This window comes from Leiobunum rupestre, chromosome 3 (genome assembly GCF_980474605.1).
Source record: "Leiobunum rupestre chromosome 3, qqLeiRupe1.1.hap1, whole genome shotgun sequence".
NCBI lineage: Eukaryota > Metazoa > Arthropoda > Arachnida > Opiliones > Sclerosomatidae > Leiobunum > Leiobunum rupestre.
The window spans coordinates 64,892,358-64,902,081 of record NC_143386.1 but is presented as its reverse complement, the minus strand read 5'-3'; the positions used below and the strand labels follow the sequence as shown (position 1 = coordinate 64,902,081).

Sequence of the window (9,724 nt, the reverse complement as noted above, 5' to 3'; positions counted from 1 at the left end):
GTTTATCAAAAGCTAGGGGTAGTTACAAATTCGATCGCGTTTCTTTTTATAAAATAACCTTGGCCATCTTGTTGAAATGTTGCCTCCCCGCTTCAGCTGTGGATCCCTTTTCTCTCCCACTAAAGAGCTTATGAACTCATTCTTAAGCATTGGCTGAAGTATTCCAGGGCAACATTTCAACAAGCTGGGCAAGCGTAAAGGAATTTTATAAAATCAACAATTCGCGACCGAAACGAGTCTAGGTGGCGTAACTGCGCTAGCTTCTCCGAGGTTGCGCTTATGATCTAGCGTCTGCTACTGACAAATTAAAAAGTCATAAGAACGTTTTTTATTAAATAAACTTATCAAAATATAAGCAAAGATTGTAAAAATTATATTAAAATGCAAGTATAATTATTTATAAAGTCAAATGAGGAAAAACTAATAGCGTCTGCTTTAGCCGCTACCTATCTAGGTTTCAATGGCGAACCAAAGGGGGCGTAGCGATGGTTTTCGGTCGCAAATAGCTTTCAGTAATTTACAGAATTAAAACCATCTAATTCTTTAAACATATTTAATAGTCCAACTTTTATTTAGATGATTCAAAAATCTCTACATTCGTATTTACAAATGGGTTTGAACACAAACCAAAACAGAAAATAGGACAAAGGAAAGAAAAATATAACTTTTATATTTGTAACGAAAAATTCCCAAAAATTCAAAATACGTTGTATAATTTAATTAGAAAAAACAACTAAATTTACGAACGCTAGGAACTTCCAGCCTCATACTTAAATATAACCGAAAACATTTTACCGCCAAGTCTCTGCGAAAGCCATTGATTTTTTAAAACGGCCGCTTTGATGGCGTCGCAGTGAAACATTGCGTTGAGATTTGTGTGAATGGCTCGTCCCATTCCTTCCAGTATGATCAGATCCGTTTTATGACGTTGCATAGCTTCGGCAACTTCGACGTTTAATCGGCTTGAAATAGAATATTAAATGTATAATTGAAACCTAAGTGGAAAAAGGACCCAGACATGGCATGGGAAAATTCAAAAATGGCGCGCTCCGCCACTTCGTACCCCTTAAAAAAGCGCCCTCTATGGCTACGTTCAGCAGCAGTCAACGGAAAAAAACCCGATGGATTTGATATTTTCCACCGATGAGCTTTTTCGTCATAATGACGTCGTAAGTTGCTGAACGCTTTTATTCAGTCAACGGTGTTTTTTAAAATGGCGTAGCTTTTATAGTAGTTTTACGTCAGAAATGACGTCAGTCATCGGAAAAACCGACTCTTCCAGCCGATGACTTCGGTGAGTAACCGATGACTATCGTGACGTCAAAACCGGAAACGCGACAAAGCGTACAGTACGAAACCGATGTCACCGATTAGTAATTGGTGAGTCCGATGAGCTCTGCTGAACGTACCCCAGGTTTCATAATACGTACAACGGTTTGACCATTAATCTTTTCAGTTTACATAGAACCACATAAGAAGTTCATGATGGATTTTCGTCCGCTAAGCAGACGATAAATCAAAATGAGTCTGCTTAGCAGACAAATTCCAGTAGTTTGTCAGTTTCTCGCGGTGCCCACCAGGGTTGGACATAAGGATATTTTTTTAGTAGTCAGCCTGATTAGTGAGCCTCCTACCTTAATTTATTTTAGTAGTCACTGACTAATGGGGGTATAAACACAAGAAGGACAGCCGAAATTTTGCTTTACCCGTCAAAATTAACATAAGAGAATACAGGGTGTCCACTAACATATGGACCAGGGCGAATATCTCCAAAATAATTTTAGGTACGATTTTGAAATTTTTAGGTCGCATAGAGTGTGTAGGGGGAAACCTTCCTTGAAAATTTCGATGACCTTGAACTTTCTTCAAAGTCATCCAAAAACTATTTCGAGAACCGTAAGTGTTAGAAAGTTGGTTCTAATTAAAAAAGTGTTCCCCGTCACGTTTTAGGTATACATAGCGTAGACCCAATCGGATTCGACCAATAAGAAGTCGAAAAAAATTTACCAAAATCACAAAGGTCGAAAAAGGGAAAATTGCAAGAAAGCGCCAATAACTCCAAAAGAAGATGTGTTACATTGACGAAAATTGCTAGACCATCTCATCATGGTGGGAGTTTTTAATATTCGGAAAATTGTATCACCTTGAACCATGTCTTCAAGGTCATACTAAAATTATATCGAGAACCATTAGGCTTAGAGCAACAATTGCAACACGAAAGTTGTTCGTCGTCTCATTACCATTAACTTTTTATTAGGAATTTTTGCTCTAAACATAATGGTTCTCGAGATAATTTTAGTATGACCTTGAAGACATGGTTCAAGGTGATACAATTTTCTGAATATTAAAATCTCCCACCATGATGAGATGGTCTAGCAAATTTCGACAATGTAACACGACTTGTTTTGGAGTTATTAGTGCTTTCTTGCAACTTTCCCTTTTACGACCTTTGTGATTTTGGTAAATTTATCTCGACTTCCTATTGGTCGAATCCGATTGAGTCTACGCGATGTAGACGTAAAACGTGGCGGGGAACACTTTTCTAATTGGAACTAACTTCCTAACACTTACGGTTCTCGAGATAGGTTTTGGATGACCTTGAAAACATAGTTCAAGGTCATCGGAATTTTCAAGAAGGTTTCCCCTTACACACTCTATGCGACCTATAAATTTCAAAATCGTACCTAAAACTGTTTTGAAGATATTCGGCCTGGTCCATATTTTAGTGGACACCCTGTATTATCACTTGAGTTATATGATGTAATTTTTTAAAAATAAAATGGGATTGATGAATAATGAATTTATGATACACCATATTCTCCATTATTTATGTATATTTAGGAAAATTTTTCACTAAGTCAAATTGACTTGTGAGCCCCCAGATTTCGATTAAATTTAGTAGTCAAGAGCATTTATTTTAGTAGTCAAATGCTGTGACTAGTGCCTTATGTCCAACACTGTTTCCACTACCTGGCTCCATTAAATTGAAGCGCAGCGTTGCCAGAAGTACAATAATTATCGTACACATCGATAATTTCGAGCTCATTTTTGGGACATATGATATTTTCAATGGCGTACTATATACATGTAGTATGCATTTTTCGATAATTAAGCTTACGCGTACGATTAAAGTCGATTATGTACTATAATTTTTGAATGAGCATTTTAAACGTAAGTTTTCAATCCGTCGAACTTTAAGTGTTATTATAAAGTTTTATTTAACAAGTTTATCGTCAGTATTTCACAGAAAATTCAAATTTACCGCCAGCTTTCAGGCGTACGATAATGTATTTTTGAAATCGATAATTTTTGGGCTCTGGTACGATAATTTGAGTTTCAGGAACTGGCAACGCTATTGAAGCGGTTAATTTAGGTGAAATTTGGTCAACTCTAATGCCAGCTCTGCCAGGTGTACGATAATTATACAATTTTGTGTGCTACGCTAATTTTAACGATATAGTACGCTGTCTTCGATAGTACAATAGTTAAGATAGTTAAACATTTTAACGGATAAACTGTTTAAATTGTAACTATTAATATTAGTTTTTATCTCGTCAAGAGTTTTTTAATAGACCCAACTTAAAGTTTTTCCTTTTCTCATCAATGTAACTTTGTCCTAGTTTAACAGAATATTAGGGCAAAATTCCATTTTATCAGCATTTTTTAAATGTACGATAAATATTTTATGAAATCAATAATTATTCTTAAATTTTCCGAACCTGGCCACTCTGCCTAGCACGAACTAATCAACTAGACAAAACCACATTGAGTTTAAATAATAGAAATAATCACCTCAGATCTAAACACGGAGAACTTTGGCCAGAATCCATCACAAGTAACTTGCCTTCTTCGAAGGCCGACTGTAAGTCGGGAATAATGTTGCCAACTTTATTCATTATCACTAGTAATTCTTGAAATGTGACATCATTGAGAGCTGGTTTTGAATTAGCGCACAAGATCACCTAGGATAATAATTAAAATAAATTTTAATCAACTAATAATTTTTTACTGTAGTCATTACTTTAGTTCCTCTGTGCAATAATTCCCTTGCAAATGGTAATACTCCTAAAATCACATCCATTCCACTGTTATCGACAAATATTGCAGCGCAGTTATGCGGTTTTCCTCGCAACCTTAATAACCACTGGTCGAAACAGTCTATTAGCCATGGTCGAGCTATAAAACCATTTGAAGAGTTTAGATAATTAAAAACTTGTTATTTGAGGATCTAATACCTTCCAAATTCTTCTTAGCACTTTCAAAACCAAAATTTCCTTGTTCCATGAGTAAGGCCACTTCCTTCGCTCCCCAGTCGAACACGTTACCCGCAACTAGACCTTCAACCAAACTAGCCTGTTTGTCTTCCCACGAGAGTTTATCCAAGTCTTCGAGTCGGTTACGGAGTTGTGTCAGGGCAAATTCATTCTCCATTTTCTTTTGCTAAATTTAGAGCAAAATTGAAACCAAATACTATTTATTATTTAAATTTTTTTAAACATAACTCAAATTTTCTATTTACCTCTAAGTAAGGGTCTGGGAATTCGTACTCATTGAAATAATGTTCCCTCATATCCAATAATGAACGCACTGTCAGCGAACCATAGGCACTGTTTAGATTATTTTTTCAGTCACAATCAATTTTAGTTTTTAACTAATATTGATTTATTTTTGCAGTATTGTTAGACTTAATATTAAAAGCACCATAAAGTATCTTTTTTAACTAGTCACCGTAAAGTATCTTTTTGAACTAGTCATCGTAAAGTATCTTTTTGAACTATTCATTGTAAAGTATCTTTTTGAACTAGTAATCGCAAAGTATCTTTTTGAGCTAGTCACCGTAAAATTTGACCAATTAAAGAGGTTTATGGTCCCTTTACGAATATAAAAAAATTATATCTTACAAAGGATGCTGTTTCAGATGTCGTAACCTTTCAATGTATTTTTCTTTAAATGTTTTTCCTCTTTCTACCGCATCATTTCTGTCTGGTTGACTAGCAATGGCTTTCGCTACAAACTATAGAAATTGTTAGAATCTTAAAAATTAGGCCAATAAACAAATTCTATTACTTTATCTATGGCATCTTCAAAACAATGTAGCCAATATTCCCTCGCTTCTGTATCTAAGGTTAAATCCACCGAGTCTGCAACGTAATCACTAGGATCTTTCAGTAATGGGCAATAGACTAACTGCCAATCAAATCTGTCCATTTCTAACTGACCGATCTAACAAAAAAAATACGTTATTGAATAAAAACATAGTGCAAACAACCTACAAATAAGAAACAAAAATAACAGGAGGCATAAATTTTATTTATCAAAATACCTGTGACATATAACAAATGTATAAAATTTAATAAGTAAATATTTAAAGTGATATATAAATATAAAAATAGTGAAATTAGTGCTATATTATAAAACGACTAGAAAATTATAAAGATTAAATGCTAATTATTTTCTTCCTATAATTGAAATGAAATTAGACGGGAATTAATTTAGAAATGTGTTTGGATTGTATATTACCATTGGATTGTTTTCAGATGTGAGTAGCGTTAGATTTGGACTACTTAATCCCGAACTTCCAGCGTAATTTTCACCCCAAGAATACTTTTCAGTGTCTAAAGGAGTTGATTTTGATTAGAATAAGAACTTGAGAATATTTTGGAGGTCATTGAAGTTTTATTTAAATATTACCATATTCTTCAGCTCCTTTTAAAAAGGCCCCAATTGCTCCTAAGTACCCTTCGTGTCTTAGAAAAAGCGCGTGAACCTTTCCCTTTAAGATTAACAATAGTTTTAGAGTGATGAATTAATGTAATTTTACAACAAGATGATACTAACTTTACTCCAGTAGTTTATTGCGAAAGAAACCGTATGCATACTCAAATGATGCCCTCTTAGAAAATAACCACCGAAGTAAATTCTGGTTAATCCGTGCATCATGGCGTATAATGAAGCAATTTGGCCAATATCGTTGCTTATCATGAACAGCAAGCTTCTAGCTATATCAGGGCCTGCAAATTCCTCTAGAATGCCAGTATTTTAAAACCAAAATTAAATTTTAATTAAAGATTATGCGATATAGGAAAACCATACTGGCATTGAAGTTGGCATCCTTCGATGTGTGAATTGCTTTTCCAAAACTACAGGCTAATAAATCACCAGGAAGCTCCAATCCGTGGTAATCACCCCCGTATATATCTTTCACTAACATGTCGATATTTCGGTGGTCGCCTTTCTCCGCCATTTCTAACAATTCATCGAAACCCTGTTAAATAATCTATAATCAATTACTGAAATTTTGCCGATAAGACTTTTAAAATTATCGAAAATTTACTTTGGCATTCGTAAGTAACGATCCTAACCCCCAAAATGAGCCTCCTCCCATTGCCGAGCCTCCAATCCGTTCGTATTTTGATTCTGATTCGACCTTCATGATACTAACACCACTACCAATGTTAACTAATAAATAAGGGAAGACATTTGGTTCGGTGGGGTGAAATTTGTACTCTGGGTTAGCATGGCGACGGTATTCAAAAACCTCGTTAGGAATGTTCTTGAGAAGAAAATTGCATCCCTTAATTAGGCACTCCATTTCGTCTTCTTTATCAATTCTAACAAAAATATGTTTATTAGATAATAATGAGAAGTTCTATTTTTGTATGATACTTACATCACACCGAGTGTGTTGGATAATAAGTCTGCATATTTATAAGCCCCTCCACCAGTGGCCTTTATAGATTTTCCTTTCATAAACCCACGAGACCCCACCAAATTCTTCTTTATGAAAGTTAGGCAAGTTTCAATGTGTTTCGTTTCACATTTTATGAAATGAAGTCTGGCTCCTTCGACTTCTGTCTCGGATACTTGTTTGAGTGGCTTATTGGTCTAAATTTTTGCCAAATTTTTTAAGTACATTGATTTGGAGCACTTCAAAAATTTAACTCACCACTTCAGTTTTCTTTTCATCAATAGAGTAAAGCGCCCTTTTATACGATATTGTTGAGTAATAAGCGATTTTTGTTAGTGATCCACCTACGATAGATGCCAAATAATATAAATAACGATTTATTATGGATACGAAATTTTCAATATAATCCAACAAACCTATGTCAATAGCGAATCTTTTAGCATTTTTAAGGTTTCTAAATACATCATCTTGTTGAGGTAATGTTATGCTTTTGGTGTCACTCTCAGGGCAAGTCATGTTTTTAGTTTGATTTTGTGTACATGAAAAGAGCTCTGTGCAACACCAAAGAGTAAAATTATGTAACGAAAAATACATGTACATTACTTGATCATAGTACCAAATTTGCTATTAAACTGTTTAAAAATACAACTCACCACTCACCAGTTAATTTGTCAAGAAATAAATGCAGATTATTTTACGAATTCTAAATAAAAACTTCCACTTCCTCAAAATTTTGTTGTTTATCTCTTTCTTGTTTACCCCACGTGATATGCTAAATTTCAAGACTGTGACGTTCCTCGTACGTCATATTAGGCCCGGGTTTTTTTTAACTTCAAAAACCCACAGAGAGATTAATTTCGAACTCTTTAAAATTTTTTATATATTTTACTAGAGTTAATATTGAAATACCAATATTTGCTACTGTTAAAGTAATTTTTTAATCGAAAAGTGTATTTGGTACAATTTTGTACCTTATTTGGGTGTCCCTGCTTTTATGACATAATTTGTGGCTGAAAGCTATCGCTACGCCCTCTTTTGGTTGCTGTTGAAACCTAGACAGGTAGTGTATTAACAAAGATTTGGTATAGACCGGTTTCGCCCTATTTGAAGCTCATCAGTAGGGAATCTGGCCCGGTTTCGCCCTATTTGAAGCTCATCAGTAGGGAATCTAGCTATAATACAGTCCATGAGCTAAGCCAAAACATAAAAATTTTCAAAACGCGTCCTAACAAAATTAAATCTAGTGACGGGGAAAATTAGACCCTGATGCAGGTGGATCGCTTCAATATGTGAAAACTATTAGTAAATCGGGAACCGTTAAAAGAACTGATTCGGACAAAGCTATGACGTCAACAAAACGTCCCGAACAGTTCAGAACTTATTGTACGAATAGTCTGAAATTCCATCCTAAAAGCACGTATTAACTAGTCTAAAAAACTATTGCAGAGAGCGCAGCCTTGGATTATTAATGGTACCTGCTTTTGAGTAAGTACCGCTCCGACAGTCCCGAACGATCCGAGAGCGGACCGAGAAACGGTTCTCGGTAATCAATATTAGTTAGCGCCCGAACAATTCAAGAATACTGCTCCTGGCCAATAGACGGCGCAAGGACAGTTAGAGCGGTTCGGGACTGGTGAATAGTTTTCACCTATACATTCTTGATAACACGCAACAATAACCACATCGCCATCTATCGGCTTTAAAAATAACTATTAGGATGGTCTTGTCACCAGTTGTCACAGCAATGGGAAACCTAAGTTGACGTCATAGGTCACCGAGGTCACGTCGAGGTATGATGTCAAAGTACCATCCTCGTCTGCCTTTTCGTCTAACCTTGGAGGAATAAAACAAGTATACCATGAATCTATTTAAATAGATTCATGGTATACAGGAGTTGCGGAGAGCTGCGAAATCGGTTTCGTCAGTGACCGTGATCTCGCGCGATTCGGAGGGGTTCAAACGCGACTAGCGCCAACTGCATTCGGGATTTTGCAACTATTCTCATTTTATAGCATTGTTTTCGCGTCGTCTGGTTTGTTTTATTCCTCCAAACAAATACGAGTCATTTTGGAAAAAGGCGCAAAGAATTTAGAAATGTTTCAAAACAAACCAGACGACGTGAAAACAATGCTATAAAATGAGAATAGTTGCAAAATTCCGTATGCAGTTGGCGCTAGTCGCGTTTGAACCCCTCCGTCTCGCACGAGTTCACGGTCACTGACGAAACCGATTTCGCAGCTCTCCGCAACTCCTGTATACTTGTTTTATTCCTCCAAGGTCTAACAGCTCATGTATCAGATATTCTTGAAACTCTTTTATTACAACGTCCAGATTTAGGTATTTTATTCTCTAATTTTAAAAAAGCAGACGCAACCTCGTAAGAGCGTGGTGCCGCAATGCCACCTAGACTTGAATCAACCCAGCCCATAGATATCAGAAATGTATATAAAGGTCTAGATAAATTTCGGGGCGTCTAAGCCTAACATAAAATACGGAATTGACACCTAGCAGCCACCGAGGAAGGCACGTGACCAAGAGCAGCCTTGGAAATAACGGTGGTCAGGTGGTCAAAGACCAGTTAATTAATTGCTCAGACCAGTTTATTTATTCAAAATTTGGGGGGGTCACTGGTCACCGTGTCCAGTTTATTAATTCGAAATAATAACAAAAAACAGAAGGTGACCAGTTTAATAATTCCAAATAATGGGAGATGACCTATTAATCCAAGGTTTATATCAATTTCTATGTACAGCGACTCCGCTTACTACCGCCGCGGCCACACGTCGAGGTTTTATGTAGAGTCCATTCGCTCGCATCCCTCGAACGAGTTGAACTGTCTAACCCCCCTCTGGCCTCAAACCCTCAATCATGGACTCTAAATTAAATGCCTCAATCCTCTAGTCTCACTTTCCCCCGAGTACGCTAGGCTACCTGGCTACGCGGTAACGGACCGGGGACTCTGGAGTTACGGGGCCTAGAGAAAGAGAGATAATAGTGTTGTCGTCTTATACGATTTTGAAAACTTGTAACGTCACA

At 36.3% G+C, this 9,724-nt stretch overlaps 1 protein-coding gene across 3 annotated transcripts; it reads right to left on the bottom strand.

Moving 5' to 3' along the window:
• Positions 1-579: 579 nt before the first annotated feature.
• Positions 580-7,575, bottom strand: LOC149954277 (4'-phosphopantetheine phosphatase). Of its 3 annotated transcripts, none has more exons than XM_090169021.1 (16): positions 7,342-7,575; positions 7,105-7,239; positions 6,947-7,032; positions 6,671-6,885; positions 6,335-6,611; positions 6,094-6,265; positions 5,839-6,032; positions 5,692-5,773; positions 5,521-5,615; positions 5,068-5,223; positions 4,902-5,014; positions 4,520-4,607; positions 4,236-4,440; positions 4,022-4,176; positions 3,793-3,962; positions 580-962 (listed from the first exon to the last, which is right to left on the bottom strand). In XM_090169021.1, exons 2-16 carry the CDS (start codon positions 7,202-7,204, stop codon positions 749-751), a joined length of 2,322 nt encoding a protein of 773 aa, XP_090025147.1. In that variant the 5' UTR covers positions 7,205-7,239; positions 7,342-7,575; the 3' UTR covers positions 580-748. The 3 variants fall into 3 exon arrangements, with proteins under 3 accessions (XP_090025147.1, XP_090025146.1, XP_090025148.1); XM_090169020.1 differs by having other exon boundaries at positions 7,349-7,575; XM_090169022.1 differs by having other exon boundaries at positions 581-962; positions 5,839-6,023; positions 7,349-7,574.
• Positions 7,576-9,724: the final 2,149 nt, after the last annotated feature.

Excerpts from the sequence above, each read along its gene's own strand:
- LOC149954277 (XM_090169021.1), bottom strand. The coding sequence starts at position 7,204 with ATGACTTGCCCTGAGAGTGACACCAAAAGCATAACATTACCTCAACAA. Across the intron at positions 6,612-6,670 it reads TCCAACACACTCGGTGTGAT|AATTGATAAAGAAGACGAAA; the intron begins GTAAGTATCATA and ends TATTTTTGTTAG. Across the intron at positions 3,963-4,021 it reads TATTGCACAGAGGAACTAAA|GTGATCTTGTGCGCTAATTC; the intron begins GTAATGACTACA and ends TTATTATCCTAG.